Raw genomic sequence first — 27,699 nt, 5'->3', positions numbered from 1 at the left:
GATTAAACAATTGGGTTAGAATCAAAATGAAATCTTTTGGTCCAGATTCTTAGAAAAGACCACATAAAAGCCGAAGAAAAGAAATATTAACTAACCTCTTATCCAGAGATGACAGTTGAGAAGTTCAATTTGGAAAACAAAATAAAGCTCCCAACTATAAGCAGGCCAAGCAAAGAATCTGAACAGAAAATCAAGAAATGCAGAGATTTCTCTTCTAAATGGAGGTAGAAGTAGAAACTGTTGACTTAGTTCAGGAAGGTTTGACTTTCAGGTCTCCCGTGTGCAAAGTGCAATATACCATTTATAATTATAAAATGCTTCCCCCTTCAACTCAGTGTTCATAAATTACTTGAATTTGCAGTGATGAATACAATTCTAATGGCATTTAAATACTACCGTGAGATAATTATTATATATAGATAAAGTTTAACAATTTTAATAACTCAATATGGATAATTTATAGGAAATATTAATTAAAATATTTAAATTGTCCAATCACAGCACAGAAAAATAAACAAAAAAAATTTCTAAAAAACCCAAAAAAATAGAATGTTTAGCAATCTATTCTTCAACTTGAAGACAATTTCTGCACATAATCTTATTAATCATTTTAGAATCAGATCTATTTTCGTAATAACTGATTATATCATTGACCATTGACACTTCATTGATACAAATGGATTTAAGTTTGTGAATGAATTTCGTGATAATTATTTTGTTCGTTGGCAAGTAAAAATTGTGACAGTAACAGTAAAAAGTATTAGCTTTTAAAACAACTTGAAACCAGTTGTTTAATAACTTAATATGGATATATGATGTAGACAATGGATTTTAATCCAACACTAAAAGTACTAGTTAGTGCAACTCGTATCAAATCATCCTTGCAATACATTCGAGCAGCCAGCCATACACAAATTTTTTCATTTTCAATTGAACCGTGAAAGAGACCTTCTTTCTGTATTTCATGATATACATAATTGAACCATGCAATATAGCGGCAATCGGAAAATAAATGCAATTGATCACAAGAAATATAAGCAATTTGAAAAACATATACATTGCCCAAACTACAAAGGAAAGTCCAATTTTATCTCTAATTGTTAAAAGCGGCCAAACTGCCTAAACAAGTTTCTCTAACACTTGCTTCTTGTAGCCCACAGAATCAGAACTGACAGAAAAAACCAAAGAGGGTCCAGAAAAAGTCAGTTCAACCAAAACTACTTGTTGAAATACCAATTCAGTTATCAGCAGGGCTGAAGATTATATTCTAAAAATAAATAAATAAATGTTGTTCTACTCGCACCTGAGCTACTATGATACCGTACTCGACAGGATTAACATAATTCCCTAGTTAACAATCAGGGAATATAAGCTGTGGCACATTAGGAACATATCATGAGCTGATAGTCTCCGTCAAAGGAGAGTTGGACATTGAATTTGTATCTTTCACAACGGAATTCAATATTTTTTGCCTTCTTTGTTCCTGGGCTTTCCTTCTATTGGCTTCAAGGATTATAAGAAGGGCAGTGACGTCAGCAGGGCTCACCCCACCCACTCTGCTTGCTTGACCAATAGTCTGGGGTCTAACCTGAAAATCAGGTAACCCAGAATCATTGGAAGAATTAGAAAGAAACGTATTCGACATTACTCTACTGATGGAAAGATTTAGCCAGATAAATATGAAACAGAATTGGCATCAAACAAGCATCTATAGAAATATAATAGTTTCAGCCATTACTCTATTAATCTAATTTGAAGCAAGAAGCTTCTGAAAAAGGGTAATAAACACTGCAATTTGTTTGGCATCCAGTGGCTTCGTAGTTAAGGGGACGTATAGCTGAACAGTAAAATCAAAGTTTAGCATCTGAATGCTGCCTTCCAAATTTGGCCAGATATGATATAAAAATGCAACCGGAAACAAATGGGTATTGACACACTAACTAGTTCCTTTGGATCAGATGAAAACAATTCATAGTCCCAAGGGAAATGCAATAATTCTGGACTTTGATCTACCTTGAATTATTCTTTGGACATACAGAAAAATTCTGTCAAAATGACCATAAAATTATTTCTGCTACAAACCTTGGAGAGTTTCTCACGTGCTTCAAGGGACAAAGTTGTCATTGCATAGTAATCCAAGTCTTGTGGAAGTGGTCTATTTTGCTGATGAGCCATCTACACGTAGACAAGCACACAGTTGATCACATAAACATAACTGACTATAATAATCCGTGTTCCAAAATAAATAAATAATAAATCATTCTGAATTCTTTTTGAGACTGTTTCCTTCCCCAAGCCCACACAATTATAGGACAGCTTTCAGGAATGATTATTAGTTTTGTAGCCTTCTTGAGTACAAGGGATTTAAACTCTGTAAACACAGGCAAATTCTGATTTCAATTTTAGAAAGTAAACCCAGCACCACCTGCTAAAACAGAATAAAATACTTGCGTCCACTTATAGATGGAGTGCTCATCAGACCACTCGCATCCGTGTATTAATATCCCAGAGGCGCTCTAGGCTTCCTTTGTAGGAAAAAGCAACTTCTGTTGCTTCCCAAACTAACAAACTTTCACACACGTCACTGCATCATCAATGATAGCAAGTCTTCAAATAGCCCTTTGCTATGAAGCAAGCATAATTTTAGTGACCCAGACTTCGGTGTAATATTGAGGATTCATTTGCTGAACTAACTAGAAGCAAATAGAAAGAAGCTTAAAGAAAAGGCTGAAGCTGGAATCTTTTTGGGTTATTGCAACAGTTCAGAATGTTATGAAGTGTTCAATATGAAGGCTGAAAAGGTTCTAGTCAGCAGAAATGTCAAGTTATATGGTGACGTTTGGAATTGGTAAAAGGAGGAGATTGAAGTTGTGAAGAAGATTAAAATTGAAAGGAATGCACCCCAAGATGCAGCTCCAGCAGAGTCAAACAAAGACTCTGACATTGAAATTCCAGTTAGAGGAACCAGATTGTTGACTGATGTGTATGAAAAATGAGATGCAGCAAGTCTAGAACCTACCAACCATGTGTAAGCTTCAAATTCACATGGTTAGATAGCTGCAATGAGAGAAGCTAACCGTGATTGAGAAGACTAGAACATGGCGACTAGTTGACAAATGATAGAGATTAGAACGCAAAAACAGTAAAGAGAAACAGAATTGATTGAAGGGCAGAATTTGGAGTAGTAGTATTAGATGAAGAAAGTTGAAGATAACAATGGAGAGTGACAAAAATGACTGTAAAACAGCCCCCAGGACTTGAGCCCGAAGCAGATACTCTGCTCAATACAACAAAAAAGAATAAAAGATGCCCTTTACATGATTACTGCTAACATATATATATAGAATCATTCCTAACAAACATGCTAAGCTGTCTCAATCCCTTCCTTGCTGCACACCGCTCCCCTTCATTGCTGATTTATTCCTTCTATAATAAACCAAAAACGGTTTTGCACCTGATGACGTGGCATTCCTATCATTACCGCCCCCTTCTGAAAAAGCCTTGTCCTCAAGGCTGAAATTCGGAAATTGTGCCTTCAGGTCAGACTCGTTTATCCAAGTTGCATCTGTTTCGCTTTGCCCCTGCCACTCAATTAATACCTGAGGTATTGGGCCTGAAGTGGAGTGCAGAGATCATCGCTGGCAAACTTGATATGGCTCAACCAATGGTCCTGCTTCTATGTCGAGACCATCCGGCAACTGTGCAATGACTGGATGGTTGCCAATTACCCTCTTGAGCTGAGACACATGGAATACAGGGTGTATTTTGGATCCCAAAGGCAGTTGGAGCTTATAAGCAACAGCCCCTACCTTCTTGAGTACTTCAAAGGGTCCGTAGAATCTAGCAGCCAGCTTGTCATTGACTCTATTGGCGACAGACTGCTGCCTATGTGGCCTGAGTTTAAGGAAGACCCTTTCCCCAACTGAGAACTGAACATCACGACGTTTGGGGTTAGCATATTTGGTCATCAGCTGCTGAGCTCTATGTAGATTGTAGCAGAGCTGCTGAAGTATCTTATCCCTATCTTGGAGGTGCTGGGAAAGAGCTTCAACACGAGTTTCACCCGGTAGGAACCGCTGAAGGGTTGGGGGTGGCCTGCCATAGACTAGTTCAAATGGTGTTTTCTTAGCAGCTCCTTGATAATTGGTGTTATACCAATATTCTGCCCAGCAAAGCCACTTAGCCCATGACTTCGGATGCTCGCAGGAGAAACACCTGAGGTAGGATTCCAAGCTTCGGTTTAGCACCTCTGTCTGACCATCACTTTGGGGGTGAGAAGCTGTGCTGAAGGACAGAGTAGTACCTTGCAAGTGGAAGAGTTCAGTCCAAAAGTTACTTAGGAACAATGGGTCGCGGTCACTGACAATAGTTACCGGAACACCATGGAGTCTCACAATCTCCCTCATAAACAGAGTGGCTACGGATGCAGCTGTAAAAGGGTGTCGAAGGCCGAGAAAGTGAGCATATTTTGACAATCTATCATCCACCACTAAGATGCAGTCTACCCCTTGGGACTTTGGAAGGCCTGTGATGAAATCAAGAGCTATGTCCTCCCATATTTGGCTTGGAACTGGAAGTGGCTGTAACAGACCCGCCGGTGACTTAGCCTCATATTTGTGTGTTTGACAGATCAAGCAAGCAGCGACAAACTTCTTTATGGTGCCCATCATACCCGGCCAATAGAAATTGGAGGCAACCCTTTTGTAAGATCTATAAGCTCCTGAATGTCCGCCTAACGGAGTAAAATGAAACTCTTCTATGATCTTGGGTATCCACTTAGAGGAGGGAGGTAGCACCAATTGTCCCTTATAGAACAAATTCCCATGGATGAGAGAATAGTGAGCTTTAGATGGTTTACCCGAAGAGATTTCTGAGATAATCTTGGAGAGAGTGGAATCTTGTTGGATTTCCTTAGAGATCGCATCCCAATCTACCCTTTGTGGACCCGAGAAGGCTTGAAATTCAACCTCATCATGACAGCGAGACAAGGCATCAGCTGCCCTATTTGTTTTTCCAGTCTTGTATTCAATATTGAAATTGTATCCCATGAGTTTGGCTGACTAATGTTGTTGGGCTGGTGTGGACTCATTTTGTTGAAGAAGGTGCCTAAGGCTCTTTTGATCAGTCCTCACTGTAAAACACCTCCCAATTAGGAATGGCCTCCAATGCCGGATTGCTAGAACAAGGGCCGTCAACTCATTTTCATAAGCAGACCTGGACATGGCTGGGTCTCCGGTAGCCTTGCGGAAATAAGCAAGAGGCCTGTTATCTTGAAGGAGGACAGCCCCAATCCCAAACTTAGAAGCGTCGGTTTCGACTATAAAGGGCTTAGAGAAATCTAGCATTGCCAGTACAGGGGAAGTAGTCATGGCATGCTTGAGAGCGATGAATGCGTCTTGAGCATCTTGTGGACATGCGAATTTGGCTTGGGCTTCCTTCTTGAGAAGAGTGGTGAGAGGGCTAGCTAGTTGTCCATAATTGGCGATAAAGCGCCTATAATACCCTGTAATACCCAGAAATCCTCGCACCGCCTTGGTAGACTTTGGAATGGGCCACTGTAGTATACTTGAGACTTTGGAAGGATCCATAGCAACTCCATCCTTAGAGATAATATGCCCCAGGTATTCAACTGATTTCCGACCAAAGAAACATTTCTTTTGATTGAGCTGAAGTTTGTTATCACAAAGCAGCTGGGGCACAAGCTTTAGGTGCTTCAAGTGAGAATCCCAAATGTTACTATACACCAAAATATCGTCGAAGAAGACTAGGACAAATTTCCAGAGATAGGGGCGAAAGAGATCGTTCATTACCGCTTGAAATGTGGCTGGTGCATTGGTTAACCCAAACGACATGACAACAAATTCGTAATAGCCCGAGTATGCCCGGAAAGCTGTCTTGGGAGTATCAGTTTCAGCCACCCTAATTTGATAAAACCCGGACTTAAGGTCTAGTTTAGAGAAGACCTGAGAACCATGCAATTCGTCCAACAGTTCCTGGATAACCGGAATGGGATACTTGTGAGGAATTGTAGATCGGTTTAGTTGCCTATAGTCAACGCAGAACCGCCAGCTGTCATCCTTTTCCTTGACTAGGAGGACAGGACTAGAATATGGGCTAGAGCTGGGTTTGATAATTTCAGCTGAAAGCATATCATGCACCAACCTCTCGATCTCATCTTTCTGAATGTGGCCATACCTATAAGGTTTCACAGATATTGGTCCCTGACCTGGCTGAAGGGCGATCCTATGATCAATGGAATGACGAGGAGGGAGGCCATAGATTTCCTAAAAAACAGAAGCATGAGGCGCAAGAAGTTCCTGTAATTGTTGGCTCTCAGAATCAGAGTTCTCGACAGTGGAGACACATGACATTGGAGGAGGATCTATGGACAATTCCAGTAGGACTACAGAGAAAGAACACATCTGTGACCTTAGAGAATGATTTGGCTGAAATCGCTCCCCGGGTTAGAGATGGTTCACCACATAATTCCACCAACAGATTTTGATGTAGGAACTTCATAGTAAGCCGCTGCCAATTCACCTGCACATCACCAAGACCTACCAGATGATCGCAACGTGGGTTTCTGAGTATATGGTGACTGCAATTCTTGTTCAACCTCCAGCGCAACTCTCATCGCGCGATGCAGTTCCTTAGAATCAGAGGAACATATTCTAACTCGGATTTCTTCTTTTAACCCATTTAGAAAATACCCCAAGAGTTGAAAATCTATGAGGTCTGGAGTTTGTGCGGCTTGGGTAATGAATTCATCAATGAAGGTGGACACCAAGTTCAATTGTTTTGTGGCAGCAAGCAGCTCGTAGGGATTATCCGAATCCGAACCACTATATTTGATGAGGAGTTCTGTTTTGAGTTGGGTCCATGTGAGGTTAGGAGTGCGGCCTCTAAGCCATCATAACCAGTGGAGAGGATGGACCTTCATACCCACGAGAGCCATGGCAACAAACCGGTCCGAAGGGGTGTTTTGTAACTCAAAATATTGCTCAGATCTTGCAAGCCAGCCTGATGGGTCAGTTCCGGTGAAAATGGGCATTTCGAGTTTTTGAATGTATTTATGGGTTGAAGATGATGAGTGCAGGTGAAGGTCTGGGGTGGTGAGTGGGGGATGGGAATTGTTGGTAGCAGATTGGTCTGGGTTTTGTGGGTTGGATGGTGAAGGAGGAGGATGTGTGTCAGATGAAGAAGCAGGGGATTTACCTATGAGAAGAAGGTGTTTAAGCTCTTGGAGACCTTGTTGAAGCTCCAAAAGCTGGCGAGAATTATCAAGTCTGATAGAAGCAATAGAGTCTTCAATGGAGGCTACGTTCTTCCCTAGAGTTTCCACCCTTTGATCCATTCTGGTCTTGGGCATTCAGAAAAATCCAAAGCAGGTCGGACCAAATGATAGAGATTAGAAGGCAAAAACAGTAAGGAGAAACAGAATTGATTGAAGGGCAGAATTTGGAGTAGTAGTATTAGATGAAGAAAGTTGAAGATAACAATGGAGAGTGACAAAAATGACTGTAAAACAGCCCCCAGGACTCGAGCCGAAGCAGATACTCTGCTCAATACAACAAAAGAGAATAAAAGATGCCCTTTACATGATTACTGCTAACATATATATATAGAATCATTCCTAACAAACATGCTGAGCTGTCTCAATCCCTTCCTTGCTGCACACCGCTCCCCTTCATTGCTGATTTATTCCTTCTATAATAAACCAAAAATGGTTTTGCACCTGATGACGTGGCATTCCTATCAACAAACCTAAAAGTAAGGAGGTGACCGGTATCGACTAGGTTTTTGCGACCAAACATTCAATCAACAAACTCAAAGCAAGGTTAGTAGTCAAGTGTTAATCAAAATTAGACATAGATTTGATTTTACTGATATCTACGCTGCTGTGGTAGGAATAACAAACTTAGACTATTGATTTGCTTAGCAACTCAACAAGGTTGGAAAATTTTAGAACATTATGTCAAATCAGCATTTCTTAATGGTCGCCTTGAAGAAGAGATCTTTGTGGAGGAAACAGAAGGTTTTGTTGCTGTTGAAAAGGAAGAGAGTGTATTTGCTCAAGAAAGCCTTGTATGGCTTAACACAAGATCCAAGAGCTTTGTACAGTAGAACTGACAATTATTTGATGAAGTTGGGATTTAAAAGAAATCAGAATAAGCACACTAGGCGAAGCGAGCTAATGAAGACCCAATAACCATCTCTCTATATGTGAATAATTTATTAGTTACAGGCAGCAATTTCAAATTGTTTAAGAAATTCAAGGGTGATATGCAGCAATTTTTCCGATGACAGACCTAGAAGAAATGTCCTACTTCCTTGGTTTGGATATTCATCAAGATCAACAACATACTTTCATATGCCAAAGAAAGTAACATGAGAAGCCTAGAAGAAATTCTCCATGGAAAGTTGTAAGCCTATCACAACTACAATGTGAAAGTTGAAACAAAGAAGATAGAGCAGCTAACATTCATGTGGGTATTTACAGAATTTATTAGTTGGATGCTTATTTGACGGCAACAAGGCCTGATATTATGTTTGCTACTAAGTCATTGACCAGGATGCAAAATCCTAGTGCACTGCACTTAAAAGAAGCAAAGAGGGTGTTAAGATACATCAACGGGACAGGTAGGCATGGTGTAAGGTTTAAACGAATTAAATATTCAGGTTTAATTGGCTATACACACAGTGATTAGGCCGGTTCATGTGAGGACATGAAGAGTACCTTAGGCTATGCATTCACACTTGGTTCGGAAACTTTCAGTTGCAATGGCCAAAAACCCAGTGTTCCATGGCAGGACCAAGCATGTCAAGGTCAGATACCATTTTAAGAGAAGCAGAAAATGTGAAGAAAGTGAAGGTCATCCATTACAACTCAGAAGACCAACTTGCAGATATCATGACCAATGCCTTGCCCAAAGCAAGGCTAAAACCAAAACTTAAATTGTTTATTTTGTTCAATTGTAATTAGCACATGTGAGCTAATTTCTGTAGTTACGGTTTAGCTTCATATTAGGAGCCGTCTAACCAAATCTATAAATTTGTATAATTATGGTAGTGAATCAGCTCACGTATGGGCTAAAGTAAGGTCTACTACAAAAGGACACAAGTAACCACAGTTCGAATTTCTGTCTATATGCATAAATGAGATGGTAAGAGCTCCATTTCTGCACAAACTTCCAAAAGGTACCAGTAACAGAAAATCAATAATCTAATTTTAGTTTTCTGATCTGCAAAACCCAACACAATCCCTTTATGGGAATCCTCTTCTCATTGCTTTACTCCATGGAAATTTTGTTTTCACAAACATTAATACTAATATGTATCATGTTTCCACACTTAGTGCAAGCAACATCTATACTTTTAGCATTAATGCCATTAGAAGAGGCAGGATTTGAACTACTAAAGCAATTAATTGGTTGCAAAGGGCTCATTTGGCACCCTTATCAATTCTTTCCAGGCTGAAAACTCAACTTTCTTAGAAATTGTTGGGTCTAAGTGTTCCTCCTAATCAATTAAAATGCATATTCAACTATATATGGGGGTTATAAACAATTATTTTTAACATAAGCCCTTAGAATTTCTCAAGCCATGCCCCTCCAATATCTTCCACAATTTGGCTTCAGATATTCAACTCAGAGAAATAATTTACATATTCAGCCAAGACACATTACGCTATTATAAATCACACCTTTTTCACGGCCTTTTTTTAAGGGCATATACTTCTCTTGTAATTAAGCGTTCATCTCTTGCCATGTATTAAATTGATAATCAACCTTTTATTTTCCTATCAAACTCAATATTGTACCACATATTCTAGCTAACCGAATTTCAGCACTGCAAATGATACTCAGTCATAGTACATGACCTGACCGACATTCAAAATCTGAAGTTACAAATTGACTTTCCTAATGATATCTTCATTTGTATCTTAACATTTATGAACCCATATGTTTGCCTTTCAAGAAAGAATGTCTACAATTGCTTCTGGTCAAGACCACAAAGACTACATATAAAATCCACAAATGACATGTAAGGGCGGCAATCTAGCTAGCTAATTAGTTAGTACTAACCTTTTAGCATTTATTGGCCCAACTCTAAATAAGCCCATACCACATATTTCCACCTCATGGGTTCTAACCTTTTATCCAATTCACATCTACCCTTTCAACTTCTAATATAGTATCAAAACAGGTCCGGCCCAGTTAAGATCACTGGTGTTGCCTCTACATTTCAATTCAAGCTCTCACCTGGATGTCCAGTCTCAACTAGGCCCATTAAATTTGAAGGGCAAAAAGCCCAATTCAATTTCAGGGGACGTTTTAGAATCCCTCTTTTTCCCGATCCATTTCCTCCACCACCACGAACCCCAGTTACATTCAGATTTCAAGTGTCAAGTGTCAACCAGATATCCAGTCTCGGTTGCACTTGAGGTGGAGTGTTAAGAATCCCACATTAACTAAATATCAAATCCACAAAAGTCATATAAGGTCAGCAAGCTAGCTAGCTAATTGGTTAGTATTAACCTTTTAGCATTAGTTAGTCCAAGTCCAAGTAAGCCTATTACACATTTTCACCTCATGAGTGCTAACCCCCTACCCAATTCACCTTTACCCTTTCAACTTCTAATACTTCTCTTGTGCTTGCTACCTTCAAGAATGACTATAAAACACCATCTTGACCAACACCATCCATCTTAGCTTCCCTAGAATCCATTTTGATATTCAATCAATCCATTTGTCTTTGTGACTTCATGATCTTCAAAAAATGTGTAAGAACGATTATTCTCGATAGATCTTGGGCTTATATATGAAAGAATAAGGAGAAATGAAGTGTGACAATTAGAGTTGGTAGATAGATCTGAAAAGCAGAATTAAGGACAGAATAAAAGAGTTTCAGCTTTACACCAAACTTCCCAAGGCATCACATCCAAGGTTCCTATAAGCGCCACACGTAGGGTTGATCATGAATATCTATAGAGCTCAATGTAACCATAAACCTGTAAGGCATCAGACAAAATAAACTAGCACCAAAAGGAATATTGTTATCCTAAACCAGTAAAGACTCAAAATAAGACATCAACAAAAGGAAAAGAGAGAGAGAGAGAGAGAGAGAGAGAGAGAGAGAGAGACTCCTAAAGAGATCCAGACAGCATTTCTAGGAAACCTAAAACTCATAAAACACCATTCAGGTTACGCTCTGGCTTCTTGTTTTCAACATTACAAACCTGTTGGAGTTGAAGCTGCTGACGTTTAATGAAGCCTTCATACTTGACATCAATCTCCACACACTCTTTATCCTCTCTAGACAAAAGCTTATTTCCATAACCATGCCTATCAAGAACTTCATATTGGATGTGTGGTTTCTTTAAAAGACTCTCCAGAGTTGAAGAGTCCCGCACAGGCTGTGCAGATAGACGAGTAACATCAGCAGCCAAATCCCCTCCTGAAATTTACACAGGAAGCAGTTGTTTACTTTTCATAAATAAATGCTCAAAACTCAACAAGTAATTCTCTCTATCTCTCATATGTGTTTATGTGCACGTGCATCTCCAGTTAGAAAAATAAATAAATCCCAAAATCCCGCACCCAAAGGCAAACTAAGCAAGAAGAATGCTTTTCTTTTTGATTGTAAAAAAGAGTTAATAAAAAAAATGAGATTTGAAACTGGAATTCAAAGATTGAAAGAATTAGTAGCTCTTGTCTCAAATCCAAGAGAGTTCAGGTGATGCAGAAAATGAATATATACTAAAGGCATATTAATTAGAGAGAAGATTAGAAATTATAAGAAAAATAAGTAAAGGTAAAATATTGAAATATTTATTCACTATTTGCATTAAATATTGATTTGGAACAATAACCAAAGATTACAATAGACATGGTGAATCATAATTACATTAAATATTAGAACAAGGTTTAGAATCATACAGCCTTTTATTTTGTTGGTTGTTACTCTAATGGGTTGTCTATTTGTTGTTGCTGTATTTTCTTCATGTGATGTTTATTTTATTAGCAACACACCTAAAGTAAAGTGAGACATCTTCCAAATAAATTTTATTTGCAAATCTAAGTTCTTCAGTGTTACAAGCATCTCCTCTCTGGATATGCCAGAATGAAAGAATTCAGACCTGATATCCTGACAGTTTTTAGACGCTTTTTCTCCTCAGAAATTCGAGCTTGCTTATCCTCATACAGTTTCCACCGTCTATCATCTATCAACCCAATTTCACGCCCCAAAGGTGTGAGACGACTATCAGCATTATCAGATCGGAGAAGCAACCGATGTTCGGAGCGGCTAGAGAAGACAATTAATGAGATCAAAATTCCATGTGACAGCAAAATTTACAGGCAAAACGTTAATGTATCTTATTTTAAGTCTGAGAAAGATAGTCACATCAACTGCATGTAACACCAACCAAATTATTAACACCATAAAGACTAAGTTGCAAAACAAATTTTGTCCGGAACATCAAATAAGCAGGAAGCTGTCTTTAGCAGCGAATTCACCCTGGTGTCAAAAGTATTAAAATTGCTGTCTATGGGATGCAAAAAGACGAAAATCTTTTCCACAAAAAATCATGAATGTTCTTCACCTTTTAGATAATTGCAAACCAAACAAAAACCTGCCCTTGAGCTGCACCTTAGCTTTCCAAGTTTTATTGGATGTGTGAACCTAAGTGGTCTTCAGAAGGAAAAATAATGTGGGAATAGAAGAATTTACAAGAGAATTTTTCTGAAGGATTCTAACCACCCAATCCTTCTATTGCTCTAGGAAGCAAAATTAACAGAATCCAATAAAACAAACAACAAAGGCTTTGCGTCTCCCGAGTGAAATTTCCAAGAGAAAGTATTGTTTCCGTGAGAAAAACATTGGGAGATAAGCATTATTCAAAGCAGAAATCATACAAAAACAAGGAAATGGTTTAGAGAGGTTCATAACCACACCAATCATCTTCCCAAAAAAGGATCAGATGAGACTCGTCACCAATTTCATATTTGACAAAAAAGAAAGAAAATAGAAATTACCCAAGATGTGATTTCAATGGACTCTCATGGTTAAAACTTACTGCTGCCTAGGATTCCACCTATCCTAATAACCTCAAGTGAAAGGAATCAACCTCGAAACAGCTGTTATTTAAAAACTTACAGACAAGAGCTCACCTAGCCTTGTGCCTCTAGAAGCACGAAACCATTTCTAAGTTTTCCCAAGAATGATGAGCAAAAAAACCAGAAATATTATTCTCAAAAAAGAGAAAAAGAAAAAAAAAATAATAATAATAATAAATAATAATAAAAAAAAAAAAGATATTGAACCCCACCAATCGATTTCTTACACCTTGCTCCAAAGACCTATGTTTGATAATAAATAGAATGGGATAATGATTAATTATTTAATTTATAGTTCCAACAATATTTGTACTTTAACTTTTCTATATTACTTACAATTGTTTTTTTTTATTTTATTAGTATTGCTAATAAATTTTTTCAAATTTCCTGTTAGGTTTCCATACTTTAAAGAATGAAAAAGGAAGCAAACTTCAAATTCATAAATTAGTACAAAACTTCAGAAAACAATAAACTAGAAAAGCATAATATTGAAACAGCATGCAAGGATTGGGATATTTTTTTGGTTATTGGGTTGATTAGAGTATGATAGCATCCATTGTGTCGTTTCCTCTTTCATGAATAGCATGCATGACATTCATGCATGTGAAAGTATATTTTAGTTAATTTGGAAATCAATCTATATTCAACTTGATCCAATTAGATTCTTTTTTTATGCATCACCTTTGTTTAGATCTTATGAAGTTATTCGTAAAAAATATATATAACATGTTATTGATTACAATGCTTCCAATACACAAGTACATCACTTATATGAAAAATGATTGTGTGCATATATTAATGAATTGTTAGTACTAAAATTTGTTTTTTCTGATATTATCAATTTTGTTCCCTCTTTCTTAGTTCAATGAATCTAGGCATGACATCATGCTGCTAATTGTGATAACTAAAAAATATTCTTTAAATATAACAATCAAGAACACATACTTAAAAAAAGTCTTACATATTATGTGCGAAATATTACTCGTTATCATGAGAAACAGCTGGAACACACAAACGAGTCTTCAAGTATATGGTTGATTTTTTTTTTTTTTTTTTTTAGTTTGCTTTTAATGATAAAACCAATAATGATGCATGCTTTCAAAATTAAGTCTCAATGGTGTTAACTATCATATTTAACAACACAATAAGAAGCTAACATCAACAGAAGTCTTTAAATTCATGAATGAAGGATGATATTCTCTCTCAATCTCAATCTTCATCTCAATGTTTGTGTCTGTGTTGCTGAAATTCCATAGACTGCAATTCATTATTGATGAAGGTATACAATGGAACTGGTAACATAGCTCAAATACAATCTCATATATACAAAAATCTTCGACATGAAATAATAAAAAAAAAAAAAAACCTAAGCATTGTACTGGGCGGATAAGATGTACCCAACTCAAGATAAGGAGAACCAATTATTTCATTTAAAGAAAACAGTGCCACAGCTTGTTGCAATTTGCAAGCATCAATTTAATGCTCATCAAATTTTCTTCACAAACATGCACATTTACAATGACATCAGCAGATCACTACCATAATTAAATACACACAACAAATACCTTGTTAACATACGGTATGGCTCCCGAAGGTCCTTTGTGACCAGATCATCGATTAATGTGCCTATATAACTGCTTTCTCTTTCAAGAACAATGAGAGGCTTGCCATCTGAATGTCTTGCAGCATTTATACCAGAAATAATTCCCTTCAAAATGTGAAGAAAAATAAATGAGAGAAATGCCTAGCCAGTATTCTAGGTGAGCACACATCGGTTAAAACCAAAGAAGCAAACAAAACCGATCTAGTTTGGTTTTTCGGGTTAATTGGTTTAGTTCAGCTTATGATATTAGCTAAACTTCGGTTTCCGTTCCAGTGGTACAAAATAAGGCATTTTTTCCAAAAAACTAAACAGACATTACCAAACTGATCCCGTTCAATTCAGTTCTTTATAAAGTTTAGTTTCAGTTCAATATAATTTGGTTTTTGGTTTTATTGCTTCGGTCCTAACGGACCTGTTGCACACCCCTAGCCAGGACAATGTATCAGAATGACCAGGAAGACCAAAGATGGCAAATAACTGTGAATTGCAACCTCTGCTAACACATATGTGAATTGCAAGTAGTACAATTTAAATGGGCACTCTTTAAAGGATCGAAACCTGTGCTGCAGCCTCTTCATAACCTGTTGTCCCATTTATCTGACCCGAGAAGAAAAGCCCCTCAACCTTCTTTGTCATGAGAGACCTAGAGCATTGATGTGCAGGCAGGAAATCATACTCCACAGCATATGCAGGCCTGAGCATTGAACATTTCTCAAGTCCAGGCAAAGTTCTCAAGAGTGGTAACTGCAGTCGCTCAGGTAAACCAGTTGAAAACCCCTAAGAAGAAAATAAATCATCAATTAGTAACAAAAACTTAAAGGTATTAATTGATGATACAAAAGACATGGATTAAAGTCTGTGTAAACTACTGATAGAAATAGTTATTCAGGCGCGCTTTTCATAGGGTGCAGATACTAGAGCCTTAAACACGCGGGGATAAATCAGGCTAGGGATTAGGCACAAAGGCAAGCGCCTTGCTGCAGGCATGAGGCGCACAAAAGGCGCCCCTCATGTTTTTAATAGCTAAACATAAAAAATATTAGGGTTTTGAGGTGTTTTATATAGTCTTAAGCCATAGGATAAGTATTATTTATCCAACTACATTTTTTTTACTTAAAAAGGGCAAAAAAAAAAAAAAAAAAAAAAAAAAAAAGAAATATCCTGTGATACAACTCCAGCAGGCAGCAGGTATTTCTCAATCTCTCCTGTTGTTTTTCTTGTTTCTTTTGCTTCTTTTTTTTTCCATGTTTTTGCTTCTTCCCCCTTCCCTATAATTTTTTGTCTCTTCTCTACAATTCAATAGCTTAAAATATAGCCTTCATGCTGCTGAAATTTTGCCAGGATTTTTGAGCTGATTGTTTAATTCTTTGAGATACAATTTTGAATCATTGATCACTTTTTATACTATAAATTAAAAACAAATTGAAATTGTTGGTTTAGTTGATTAAAGTTTAATCAAGTAGCATTTCTGTTGAAATTCAGAGACTGGTATGAGAGAATAATTTTATCTATTTTTTATGTTTCAGTGAGATCATATACATCCTATTTATACACAAGCACCTAATTCTAAATAGGAAAAAACAAATAAGGCAAGAGCAATATACTCCTAAATAGTCTATACAAGGATAATCCAAATCAACTATGAATTTGAATATGAGTTTTAGTTATAAACCTAGGTGCATGCGAAAATTTTTTGGTGAAAACCTACTGTTATGGGGGAATAAGCTCAGGACCTGTCTGGTAAAAGTCCTGAATAGTGAATCTAATGCAAAATTCACATATACCCCTCAGTGACCTGTTGTAAGTTTATATTCCCTCCATACTAAAGATTGTCCACTATTCCAGTTTCGGATGTCTCAAAATAATTGTCCACTTTTACTTATAGTATGCATTTAAAGTTTTTTTTCCTATTTTACCCTTCAATAAATTCTCTTTTATGAATAGTTGCATTTAATTACATCTATAACTTTGGAGCTAATTTATTATGTAAATAAGGGTAGAAAAGGGAAACACACAAGTTATCACTACATCAATTGCATTTTCTTAAAATTTGTAGAAAAATAAATGTGACAATCTTTTTGGGACAGAGGAGTATTAAAATTGAATTTTTAATGTTTATTAAATGGGGCAATTTAAAATTTTATATGTTTTATATTATTAATATCAATTTTTTGTACAATTTTGATATTATTTTATATTCTTTATAATATTTTTTTATTTTTGCACCTCACTTCACTCAGGGGCGTGCCCACCTCGTGCCTTGTGCCTTTAATTACTATCCTGATAGCTTATATAAAATGACAATTTGAGAATGCCAAGTGACAGTAGAGATAATTTCCAATTCCCAACATTCACAACAAATTAAAGAGAGAAATTAATTCTGAAAATGTTATTCAATAGAAAATATGAGAAGCAGACAACCACGAATATGATATCACTACTTTTTTGGGAGCTTTCTAATTTATAGACGACCAACAAGGCTTCATTCTTTTAAAAACAAGGTCCAGAAGTTGCAAAATACTCACAGCCACAGGTAGTCGCATCAATAGTTATTTTGCTCCCCCTAAATTCACCACTAATCCAAAATCTAATGCTTTAACTATCTATAAATTTCCTGTCCTTTAGCTTCCAAATGATCCCAAAACTTGCCCAATAGGACCACTTGGAATCACATAAACAAAGGGATTAATGTCATTTGCAAATGAATTTTAAAATAGAATTACTGCATTTAAAATTGACTTGTGAAGTTTGGGTATCTCATATATTAAAACATTAAGAATTCAATTGAATGCAAATAAATATTATGCTTGAGAAAAATTGAACATTAAATCAATGGCCACTTTCCCACAATAATAATTTTGATAGAACCGTTGTTGAACGCATAAGCAAATTCCATCAATTTTGATAGAACCAATCTCCAGTGTATTTATTTCCAAGGAATTCAAACCATTGAAATTAAAATGAATATTTTTGCAGTGTCAATGTGCTGACGCCAAAAGAAGGCATATAAATTTCCATATTTAATTTATATGGACACAACATGCATTTACTGAATCTTTTTAGCATAAAGTTGACAAGTACGCAATTTGTAGTTGATTCAAATATTCATTCTCTCACAGCTTTAATCTTTTATTTTTCTCATTTTTCAGCAACATATAAGAAAGAGAGGTAAGAGTGCTAGATTCATACCTGCACATATAGCTCAGGCACATTTCGACCCTCTGGTTCAAGAAAAATCTGGTGCGATTCTTTATCTTGAAATCTCACAATCTGTAAAGACAAGATGTAAGACTTGCTATTTGCTTAATAAACACCCTAAACATTATGTGAAAGTAGAAATGCAGCAGCAGCAACTTAGCTTCCCATCATTAATTCTCTTTTGCACAAATCACAGAAGATTTTGACAAATTAACAGTGAAAAAATTATTAAATGCCAAACATATGAATGGCGCTTTCTATACCAAAAGACAGCCAGCCAGTGTTACCTCTAACAATAGTACATTGCAATTAGGATAACCAAACTCCATAAACTAAAAATGGGAAGAAATAAAACATGGTTGAATAAATAAATTCGCCTCTGAACTCTGTTACTTTACCCTTACAGCATCTCAACTTTTATTTTAATCAATCATACACTTCAACTTATAAAATTACACCTATTAAACACTTCAACTTGCAAAATCATTTCATTAGACATTTCAACTTATAGAATTAAATCAATTAAACCACTACTATACAATTGAAAGATGAAAAATTATTGTTTCAAAAGGTATGCTAACTACACATCAAATCAATATTTTGCATATGAAAGTCAAATACCCCAAAAACTGTTGTTGTCAGGGTGGAAGGTTTGCAATGTCACCAAAGTTTGCAAGCTCAAATGCTTGATAGGTCATTCACAAAGTTTAGTGAGCCATAAAGTTAAAGTTGCAATATTCAAGTGTGAATTTATGTATTCGGCCAATAAAAAAATACTAGGACCTTAAACGATACAGATACAGGAGATTGCATAAGAGCAAAAAGACAAAATTCACCAGTTTACTTAGAGGAGAAATGTTTTTGATGGAACAGTTGTCTTATCTTAGTTAAAACAAGACTGTTATATGAGAAAAGGAGAGAATGATTACAACAAGAACAATAAAAGTAAAGCACTCCAATCATAGACACATAAAAAAATGCACTATTGAAAGATCGAGAAGCAAGAACTTACGACTTACGAGGATGCCACGATAATTCTACATGCAAACTCAGCAATTATGAGGGTATTAAGCTTCTTTTAGGCTTGGATTCACATAGGATTCTATCCATTAACTTGATGGATTCTCAAGTCTTCTCCGATGGAAAAAGAAAGGAGTACAGATAGGAACTTAATTATTCAACCTTTCGAATAAGCGGACAAAGTCATGGTTAACATGTGTTCCCGAAACTAATAAATTTTGAAAAGGGGTTAAGTCACTTTATGTCTGAAAAAGAAGCTGGATCTATTGAACATCTTTTATTGCAATGTTCTTCAGCTAGAAAGTTATAGAAGTAGGCTTACTCATCACTGGAATTTCCTGGATGGCTGCCAGGTTGGTAACTTGGTGTGCTTGCGAAAGGATAAGAACAGTAGCATACCTTTGATCCCAATCATTATTATGGGTTGTAAGGAGTTAAACGAATAGCTTTAATTGTGAAAATTTGTCTTTATTTTTCTCTGGGATGTATGGCTCTACAATTCAGTCTTTTGGTTTAGCAGGTAAATACTCTGTGGAGGCACAAACTATATTCAACTTTTCTAATTTTTGACTGGGAAATTACTTTCCTTTTGTACAAGGTTTGGCACTCTTCTATGATATCTTTTATTTTTCATAATTTGAAAACTGAAAAAAAATAAGAAAGAAAGAGCGAGAGAAAAAATGAAATTACTTCAAGATAAATAAACCAGAACACCATACCTTATCTTCAATAGAAGGGCAGTATCTAGGCCCCTTAGCTTCAATCCACCCTCCATAAGTGGGAGTTTCATGCAAGTTCTCCTTTATAAGCTGATGAGTGATTTTGTTAGTGCGTGTCAGATAGCAACACATTTGTTCCCTTTCAATGTGTACATCAGGATCAAAACTAAACCAGCTGACCTGTCAATTATCCACTGACAATCAGCATACAACCACAAATGTTAAGTAGCTAATAGTAAATACGACCGTGATTTCTTCATCCAAACAAGATCTGAATTCCATAGGACCAATTACATTCAGAGGAATTGTTCTGTTTCAGCATAATGAAGTCATAACAAATATATCTAACATCCTGCCAATCTGGGAGCTCCATATCTTGGAAATATATAAAGCTTCCAACTAACTAGCACCTTTCAGGACAGTATAAGATGGATGTCATTGATATGGAAGTGATTTTTCATTTATGCAAAAGTTACCATGCCTAGTGATAGATATGTTACTAAGCAGACAAGGAGAGCCAAAATCCGATTAAAATTTGATGGGGCACCAGAGACAAGGTACTGGTACTAGATGTGCTATTGTTGCAATAGAAAAACAACATAAACTCTGATTTTCTAATCTACTTGCATAAGCAACTCTGAAGAATCATTTGAAATCAAGAATTATTAGAACCTAATCAACATAACATACTTATGAGATTAAATAGAAGGACCTCTTCATCCCCATGCTGAGGTTCCAATCCTGAAAAATCTACAGTACGAATATCCACTCTTGCTGGAGTCCCAGTTTTTAATCGATCAGTTTCAAACCCAAGGGACTGCAAGTTCTCAGTGAGTCCCTGTGAAGATGACTCACCAGCTCTTCCTGCAGGCATAGAAGTTCTGCCAACCCAGATTTTGCCGCTCATAAAAGTTCCAGTTGTGAGAATAACAGAAGGAGCATAGAAATTCATCCCAAAAAAAGTGCGGACACCTTCCACATTGTCATTCTTTCCTAGTAAGATATCTGTTACCATTGCCTCTCTGATAGAAAGGTTTGGAGTGCTGAAATGCAAGCAAATCATAATGATTAAAAAATAGAAACTCAAACCTTCACAATTTTAGACTACATTGAAAGAAGCTAGTGAACGGAAAAATAAAGATCACAGTTTAACTATTGAATTGTATTTGAGCAATGGAGAAAGCCTTCTATTAAAAAAAATAGAGGAAGAGTGGTGTAGATTATATATATATATATATATATATATATATATATATATATATATATATATATATATATATATATAAAATTAAGGTAGGCATGGTAATGTTCGTTTTCTACAAGACAAACGAGAAGAATATCCCCCTTTTTCTTAAAACCCAACATATGGATTCTTAAGATCAACATTTTATTAACCAAAGCATCAAAAAGGTGAATGGTTCTAATATTTTTACATTTTTATAAAGAAAATTCATCCAAAAAGTACCATTCATCATATCTAGGAGAGTCTTTTGACAGCGCATGAGATTAGGGATCAAAATCTGGTTCAATAAGTGGTTCACTAAAACAGCCATTTCAACCATTTAGAAGCCGTATTTGACAGAAACTTTAATCTGAGTCTATGCTTCTTCACTTCTCCAATTGCCCACAATATTCAAAATCAAGCATAAGTTGTATAAACGGAAGGGACTACTAAAGCTCAAACATCAACACAGCCATGTGCCAGTGCTAGGTTTTTGTGTTCAGTCAACAGCTGCTAAATTCAACTGAAAAATTGATGGCATGACGTTTTGAGTCAGCAAATTTGAATCCCATAAAGAAATTCAGATCACATGTTAAAATTGGACAAAGTAAAGTGAGGGAAAAGATGTCCCAATGCACAAAGCTTTTCAGATTGCAAGCAATGGGGAGAATGAGATGTGCGTAGCATTACTTCACGTCACAAGGAGGAGGTCTCAGTGATTGGAACCCATGATGTCCCAGTCATAATGAAGCAAATTCAATACTGAACCAAGGCCCACAATCGGTCAAACAACTAAATTAAAATCCAAAAAAATGAATAAATGAATTGTGTAGTCCTAACAGGTCTAAAGATCACAATATTTATCATAAAATCGTCATGTTGAATCCACACTTTTCAGAATCCTCTTTTCCAACCCATCACACTGTTTTCTTTGTTGTCTACAATATCACAGAAATTATTCTTCAAGGGCAACTTTCTGTGGAGTAAAAAAATATAGTAATACTCAAAAATGTGTTTTCCATGAAGATGGAAACATAGATAACACAAAAGAAACATACAGATTTCGTCTTGTTGCCCCTTAAGTATACTCTTTTCTTTCCCCCTTCTTATTTCCCAAGTTTCATGGACTACAGTAAAGAAACTATCAGATTTCGTGATAAAAAGAAGAGCTCTTGACCTTTTATTTGTCAGAATCACTTGCTTGAATTTCTTATTTTTCATAATTCTAGTAGTAAAATATTGTTAAAAATTGGTTTGAAATAGGATACTTATGATGTTGGCAACAGTTGATTCTCTGTAAGTAAACTATGAGGTTTGTGTTTAGAAGCATATGTTCAGAATAGCACACTAACTCAGTGATTTGTCTGCTCTCTTCAGTGTGGTTAAATAGAGACAACAGAAAACTAACATATTACCAAGTTTAGTCATGGTAAACATAAGCCGGATTGTTCACTTACTCTACAACACAGATGATATCATAATCAAATTTCAAAATAAAAGAAGCTATACTAGCAGTCATAATTCGTTCTGGACATCATAATTGACTCATTTAACCTTAGAAAAAAGTTTGTCCCAAAACTGCACGGCACTGACATTGCTAGCAGCATAATTATTAAAGAGGCAAGCCTGAAAGCGGTCGCGCCTCAAATTTTGCAGACGGGCAACCTCACTGAACAGTTACCTAGGATTTTCTTCAATAAAAAGCTGTCCAGGTGGCATCATCCTCACCTCCTACAATCCAGCCTCCAGCCAAAAACTATTCAGATATCTCTTTGTCAATTTGTCTTCCTATATTTGCTGTATATTTTCTTTCTTCCTTTTGTTGTCCATGTCGTCAATTGTTCTCCCTTTTTCTTAACTCCAATATCTTAAAACATAAGCTGCTATGCTTCCAATTTTTTTCTGATTTATCTGTGTTCTTTTTCCATATTTTTCTGATTTTTTTTTTCATTTTTTTTTTTTTTCTGATATCTTAAAAGATAATTTTCAGAGCTATGTGTTTTTCAATTGTTTTTAGTTTTTGCACCTCCCTTGCTCAGGCACGTGCCTTCACCCAAAGGCTAGCACCTAGGCTCCAACAGCCCTTTGCCCATTGTGTTTTTAATTACTATGGCTAAAATCACATACACCTACAAACTCTATATAAAAAATTAAACAATGTACCAAAGCTTACTCTCCCTTTATGTGTATGAAAACATCACAAATTCCAATGGAATTTAATTAACCAGCATGAGCACATGGTCAGCAGCTTCTTAAGGTAAAGAAGAATGGCATTTTTTAAAAAAAAAAAAATCAGTGTTAAACCCAAAAAAAACCAGATTCTTGTACATCAAGCAAAAAGAAATACTATAACCATATTATCAATTTGTAAGATAATATCTACATGTGTTTTCCTTGCCAAAATTTTACACAAGCAAGGAGATCAAGAAAATTTAAATTCAAAGACTTCAAGAATTTAGAATTAAGGTCCACATTTCGTGGGGTAGTTATTTCAGATATTATAGTAACTGTCTAATCCTTCTAGAATTATATTAATATGCCTATTTAAATAACTAAGTCATTAGTCAAGACTTTTAGGTCCAATGGACAATTTTGCATTTTCAGCTTTCTCGGAAAACCCGTACCTATTTCTTTAGGGGTCTTTTCTTTGTTTTGAGTCTTATTTTTGTATCCTTGTTTTGGATAACAGTATTCCTTCTACATTATTTTGAAAGTTCGAAAACCTTAAGGACTAGTTTTGAAGTCAACTTAAATTAACTAAATGACTTCAGGTTAGTTTTAAATCTATGAAATCACCTCAATTTTGAGAGAAGTCCATATGCAACAAAAGATATTAGCAACATCAACTCAACACCTTTAAAATATGAGACTGGATAATATTCCTATAAGCTACAACAACACAACTCGATAATATTTCTATAAGCTACAACAACACAATTACATGCATATATGAATTAGCTAACAAAGAAAATTAAATTTGTTCGCTTGCCTTTCAACTATCATTTTCATTTGCATAGCATACTCCCTTTTGTCCGTTTGTGCACGCAAAGCTCGAACTGCAGGACCTCTTGAAACGTTCAGCACACGCTTTTGTAAATAGCACCTAAAGCATGAAATTGAAATAGTACAGGTTAAGTTTACAATCATATCATCTTTATTTATTCTATATTATTTACTTATGGTATAAGTCCTCATGCGGTAAACCTGAAAACCATTGCTCAACTAACTTTCTGCCGATCAACATCACTAATCCAATACAAGCAAAATGCTCCATAATCCAAGACAGGACATAAGAACAAATCAGAACAATCTCAACCATAGTTAGCCCACTCCAATCATCCAAACCCATAATATTGATGAAGCTAATGCAAAGGCTACAAACTTAGGAATGGAGAATAAATGACCTTCAATCTTTGTGTACTGACCCCAAATCGAATTGTTAGGGATTTAGAAGTGAAAGAAATCTGAGAGCTCTTTCCTGGATCCGAAAGAGTACATGGGTTCTCCCCTTTTAATTGGTGATAACCAACTGTTACTCCTTTTAAAACCATGAAAATCAAGAAATTTCATTTCTTTTTAAGTGACCAGAAAATTTTCTAATGGAATATTACCTAGGAAATGCAGGGAGTTACTTTTCAGTAACTTTCTTAATTTTCATTAGGAAAAATTCATCTAGGAATTTATTTGCTTCTTGTTTTGCAAGTTTAGTAATCTTTGTTACTTTGGAGTCAGTATCCCTTGTTTACTAAGAACATGAGGTTCCTAGCATATAACTTAGTTATTTTCTGAGGTAACAAGAAATTCAACACGGATTTAGTTTAGAACACATGCGTAATTGTTTTCTCTTTCCTCGATCCTCTCTTCTTCCATTTCTTTCCCAATCCCTCTGCTGATACAGTACCTAAGTATTAATGTACTCTCAACAGCCACCAGTTTCTCTACTTTTCTTACATTTATCAGCTATAAATCCAATTATTTTGGATAGTGCAAATTCATTCTCACTAATAAATCCAAGGAGGCAATCTCAGAAGAAAGGAGGCTACCCTCACTGTATGACATTTTTGGACAAGGATGTTTTACATTCTCATATTCATTCCACATGATCCACGATCTGTGCTTGATGTAATGTAACCAAAGCAGATATTAGCACTGCCCCGTCGAATAGCATACTCAAATTCTATAGATCATGCATCTCACACCAACAACCGCCAAGTCACGCAAGATTAGACCAAGTATTTTAATATTAACTAAAGGATATTTTTGGACATTACCTATCTGCAACTTTTCCGATTTCACCACCAAGAGCATCTACTTCATGAACTAGTTGAGATTTTGCAGGTCCACCCACTGCTGGGTTGCAAGGCTGTATGGAACATTTGGTTAGAATATTTTTGAACACTATCTTGCTTTACTCATTTGCATGTGTAAGTGATAGTTATGTGCACACTATCTAAGGTATAGAAATTAACATACTACAAGATTCTTAAGAGAGAAACAGTTTGCAGTATCATTTATATACATATGCATCTATGTCTTCCAATCAAATGACTAATTAAATACTAATGCTTAGGACAATCTCGTTATTGTCATATTATTAACTTTTACTGCATGGATTTTGCTCTGTCTAGAAAACAATAAAAATATTTTGTGTCCGCATGTAACTGAGAAATTTTGTCCCAAAATTGAATAGGACCATTCTTTCAACTAAGACTAGCACTAATAAAATTGCTGGAAATGATAACCTGCCATGCTATTCGATCTATATTTAGGGTGAGAAGAAGAGTTTTTGCCCCCAAACGAGCAGACGCAAGGGCCGCTTCACAACCTGCATGTCCTCCTCCGACTACAATGACATCATATTTTTCATCATTTGTTCCAGCGTAACTACTCCAATCTGCAAAATGTTGAAAGAAGGAATATTATTTCATTTACTGATTCAAAAAAAAATCCAATAAAAAAAAAAAGCAATAACAACACCTAGGCAATGCATTGCTTTATCTAAACTAATAAGAGGGAAGTCACAATTGATCCAAGATATATAAACTCAACGCAACAAGGCGTTAAACCCAAACTAGGAGGAGTGGGATATAGAATCTACTTCTTTCATTCCACTAAGTTAGGGTTACATTTTAGAAAGATCTGGAGATAATAGAACCTTTCATGCTATTTCCCTACATATCTACTTTCATCTAAAGCTTGCTTTCTTATCAGTACATCAAGGTGCCCCACTTTCCATACTGGTGTAGTGGTTGGGCTACAGTATGATTGTAATATACCATCTCAATCTAAACTTATGCAACTTCAAAATGATCTAACAGCTGGAAAAAATTTAAAAATGCTTGAATTCACAATGATGATAATCAATAGCTGAAGGATTCATGGTTCTTGTCAACACTCAACACTATGTGATCACATCAATGTTAGTCAATGATAATTATGATCACAAGAGCTTAAAGATGCTGGAATGGGTAGAAGCATTATGTAGCAGAAATCGTGAATGATAACTGAAGGTTGAGCACATTCCAAAGAATGAGTTATGCTTTTGAGAAAAATAAGTTGTTTTCGAAATTACAATGGTAAATGATATATTTGTCAAATCAATATTTTAATCGAGAATCAAAATCATTTTTTGAATTGAGAATATAATAAAACTGTAAGATTCAATACAAATTCTCAAATCGTATTAAAATAAACAACTATATCCACATTAAAAAATGAGATATATCAAAATTTGGCATATTTTGACAAAGTCGCAAACTTTAGATTCTTTCACTTGGAAGACATTTACCAACAACACAACATCCGATCCTTTTACAAATAAAGTGCTTTAGAGTGAAGAATATCATAACTTTGGCACTAATCTAAACTAAATAAGCTTGCCTAAATATTTGACTTTGCCTTTATATGCTTCAGCGTATCACTACTACAAGGCTTGAGCTATTCAGTGACAGCCCATTATATGCTTCTTTACAGTCTGTAGCAATAAACAGTAAGGAAGAAGTCGAGGATATCTACTCTGACAGGCTCAAGGCTTACGAGAAACCTCCTGACTTTTCAATTGTATGTGCTTTAACGTATAAAAATCTTTAACTGGCTACTCTTCAAGCAGCACTACCTCACTACCTCCTTGAAAGATGCCTGGTTAAATAATGCATTTGGAGCTACAGACAACTAACTAATCTTAGGGGCGACATTTTATACAGATTGTAATCTAATCTCACCATCACTTTGCAGAATATATACGCTAAACAAAAACTGGAACAGCACGACCTAATAGCGAGCACCAAAAATAATAAATTGTAAAGCTTTTTCCACTTCAATTTTTTTTACCTATAATTCCTGTCACTTTACTTACTCAGAGACCGGAAACAATTTCCAAAAATATCACTTGACAAACAAAATTGTTAAGAATTTAAAACAATTATAACTTAGCGAACCGCAAAACTAAACTAAGAACAAAAACCGAACCCATAACAGATTGAAGATAAAAGCAAGGAATATAGAGTTGAGGGAAACCAGGAGAGCTCGAAGCGGAGGCAACAGAGAAGCCGCGATGGAAGGTGCGGTAACCAAATAAACAATGAGTTCGGTCGAAATTCCGGCGGAAGGAGGTGGCACAAGATTTGCGGAGAATGAGGGAAGAGCGAGTGAAAAAAGTAGTGAAGAGAGGAATGTGGTGGCACGTAACGCGAGAGAACTGGAGAGTGAGCGTTGCCATTATTTTGCTAATTGTTACTGTGGTGGAGGAAATCGGGACATGGTAGATGAGAGCCAAAGCAATCGAGTATTGATCTTTTTTTCTAGGGCTGGTAGTGGTAG

The 27,699-nt window shown here is 36.0% G+C and overlaps 1 protein-coding gene across 4 annotated transcripts; it reads right to left on the bottom strand.

Annotated features, from left to right (window-relative positions):
- Nucleotides 1-992: 992 nt before the first annotated feature.
- On the bottom strand, nucleotides 993-27,699 carry LOC105640182 (glucose-inhibited division family A protein). Of its 4 annotated transcripts, XR_001047159.3 has the most exons (14): nucleotides 27,397-27,698; nucleotides 25,623-25,774; nucleotides 25,152-25,243; nucleotides 23,870-23,983; nucleotides 20,371-20,701; nucleotides 19,659-19,838; nucleotides 17,911-17,991; nucleotides 15,280-15,498; nucleotides 14,684-14,826; nucleotides 12,140-12,306; nucleotides 11,240-11,457; nucleotides 2,083-2,175; nucleotides 1,304-1,588; nucleotides 993-1,168 (listed from the first exon to the last, which is right to left on the bottom strand). XR_001047159.3 is itself a non-coding variant. In XM_012224426.3 (13 exons), the coding sequence occupies exons 1-13, from the start codon at nucleotides 27,596-27,598 to the stop codon at nucleotides 1,394-1,396; spliced, it is 2,187 nt and encodes a 728-aa protein (XP_012079816.1). In that variant the 5' UTR covers nucleotides 27,599-27,698; the 3' UTR covers nucleotides 993-1,393. The 4 variants fall into 4 exon arrangements, 3 of the variants coding, with proteins under 3 accessions (XP_012079816.1, XP_020537400.1, XP_089574860.1); XM_012224426.3 differs by having other exon boundaries at nucleotides 993-1,588; XM_020681741.2 differs by lacking the exon at nucleotides 2,083-2,175 and having other exon boundaries at nucleotides 993-1,588; nucleotides 27,397-27,699.

The sequence above is a fragment of the Jatropha curcas genome, chromosome 3 (genome assembly GCF_041381405.1).
Source record: "Jatropha curcas cultivar XTBG-Jc1 chromosome 3, XTBG_Jcur_1.0, whole genome shotgun sequence".
NCBI lineage: Eukaryota > Viridiplantae > Streptophyta > Magnoliopsida > Malpighiales > Euphorbiaceae > Jatropha > Jatropha curcas.
The sequence above is the reverse complement of the archived record's forward strand: the minus strand, read 5'-3'. Positions and strand labels throughout refer to the sequence as shown.